At 37.2% G+C, this 2,053-nt stretch overlaps 1 protein-coding gene across 1 annotated transcript in view; it reads left to right on the top strand.

Moving 5' to 3' along the window:
* Window positions 1-2,053, top strand: part of UHMK1 (U2AF homology motif kinase 1) — a 28,711-nt gene that overhangs the window by 15,230 nt on the left and 11,428 nt on the right. Inside the window, exon 6 of the mRNA XM_023740042.1 lies at window positions 1,835-1,923. Coding sequence (XP_023595810.1) covers window positions 1,835-1,923 — 89 coding nt within the window. The remainder of the gene's footprint in view (window positions 1-1,834; window positions 1,924-2,053) is intronic.

A 2,053-nucleotide genomic window follows, 5' to 3' on the forward strand; every position in this document is an offset into this window, starting at 1 on the left:
ATAGTTCAACAAATTCTACCCTGACAAAACCACCATAAGAAAAGCTAAAAGACAAATGACAGTATAGGAAAAAATATTCACAATTCTTATCAGAGACAGAGCCCTACAAATCAACCTAGTAAATTATAGGTAAAGGATATTAAATGAATAATTTATTTTGTAAGGATCAGCCCAAAGCTGGTTCCTATGAGGCAGAGGTTAAAGATGTTGCAAATGTCTAACTTTTCCAAGCTGCTGTACCACTCCATCACCTCTAACATCAACTACTCCCTCTCACCTGAGTACTCTCCCTCCTGGCTTTGGTTTCCCTGATTTGCCACGTCTCCCAGAACTCATGAACCATATAGAGGAAATGGCTCATGCGGTTGTGGAGGCTGGCAAGTCGCAAATTTGTGGGTCAGGCCTAGACTTCTCCCTTGCCCTCAGTCTCTACCCAAAGGCACTCAGCTTTCTTGCTCCAAGGCTGCGAAGCCCACTGTGCCATCTCCTGCGGGTCTTTGCTGCTGGCCTCTGCTGCAGGTCTCTGCTGCGGGTTTCTCCTTCTTTGGTGGTGGTGGTGGGCTCTCCTCTGTGCCCTGAATTGGCTCTCTTGTAAGGCAAAACTGACCAGTCCCCTTGGTGGGCCACAATTATCTTGTTTACACAGCCTCGCTAAATCACATGGGTGGGAGTCACAAGACCACGGCTAGAAAGGCCACACACAAAAGTAATAATGGCACTGCAGATACGAATAGACAGTTTATAGGAAAGGAAGTACAAATGCATCTCACAAGTATAAAAGTATGGCCTATATTCAGTCTTACTTATTATTGAAATGCTAATTCAGGCCATTCTGTGATACTTTTTTTACTGATTACATTGACAGTGATCAAAATATTTGATAACCTTCTTGTGGGTAAAGGTACTGGAAAACAGACGTACTTCACTGAAAGACTTTAAATTGGTAAATCTTTACGAAATGCAAATTGTTAATTATAACAAAATTACCAATCTGAATTAACTTGGACCCAGCAATTCCATTTCTAGAAATTAAACTTAAAGCACACCTATACATATGTACAAGTTTATTGCAGTATTGTTTATAGTGGCAGAAAGTTTTAAAATAGCTTAATTATTCATCAGCAGGGGACATATTAGATAATTTATCAAACGCTCATTTAGCGAAATACTAAGCATAAAAACAAATGAGAATATTGCATGTAATAATGTGGAAAGCTCTTAAAGATACAGTGTTAATAAAGAAAAAGTAAGATTGGAATTTATCTACAAAAGCTTATATGATAATATTGGCCTACGTAAGCTTATACAGTGAAACCTGTGAGAGCTGGAACTCGACGGGACTGCCTTGTTTTTCTGGGTCTCGCAAGTTTTCCACCTTTGATGGTGCTGTCTTGCCACTTTTCTGTTGCTCATTTTAGTGGAAAATATTTGAATTTTCCTTCTCTAATAGGTTTCCACCTTACACAGCTTCCAGCTTTTGCAGGTTTTACTGTAATATTTATGGAATGATACACAAGAAGCTGGTAGTGTTGTTGCCTTTAAAGAGGAGAATGGAATGGCAGTTGGGTGGTAGAGGTGGGAGAAATACTTTATTTTTTTGAATTTTGAACCATTTGAATGCATTACCTATTCAAAAAATCAAATCTAAATTTCAAAAAGAAATTATTAAATACATTGAATTTATATGATTCTTACCTTAAGCTTAATTTTAGAAGACATAGAAAATGACCTCATTACTTATATGTGTTCCTGAATTCTTTGCCCGTTTAGAAAATTTAGATAATGATTGCTTGTTAATTACATCAAAGTTACTGTTATGTGTTTTTATAATCAGATGTTGTAGAAGATGTCAAAGAGGAGTGTCAGAAATATGGACCAGTGGTGTCTCTGCTTGTTCCAAAGGAAAATCCTGGCAGAGGACAAGTAAGTGAATGTTTTCATAACTGTAGAATAATTCAGAGATTTTTAAAGTTCTGTGTAAAATGTTTTAGTTCTGTAGAAAGATGTATATTACAGTGTTGCTAGGGATTGTGAGTTTTACATTATGGATGAT

Source organism: Trichechus manatus, unplaced genomic scaffold (assembly GCF_000243295.1).
Source record: "Trichechus manatus latirostris isolate Lorelei unplaced genomic scaffold, TriManLat1.0 scaffold00145, whole genome shotgun sequence".
Taxonomy (NCBI): Eukaryota; Metazoa; Chordata; class Mammalia; order Sirenia; family Trichechidae; genus Trichechus; species Trichechus manatus.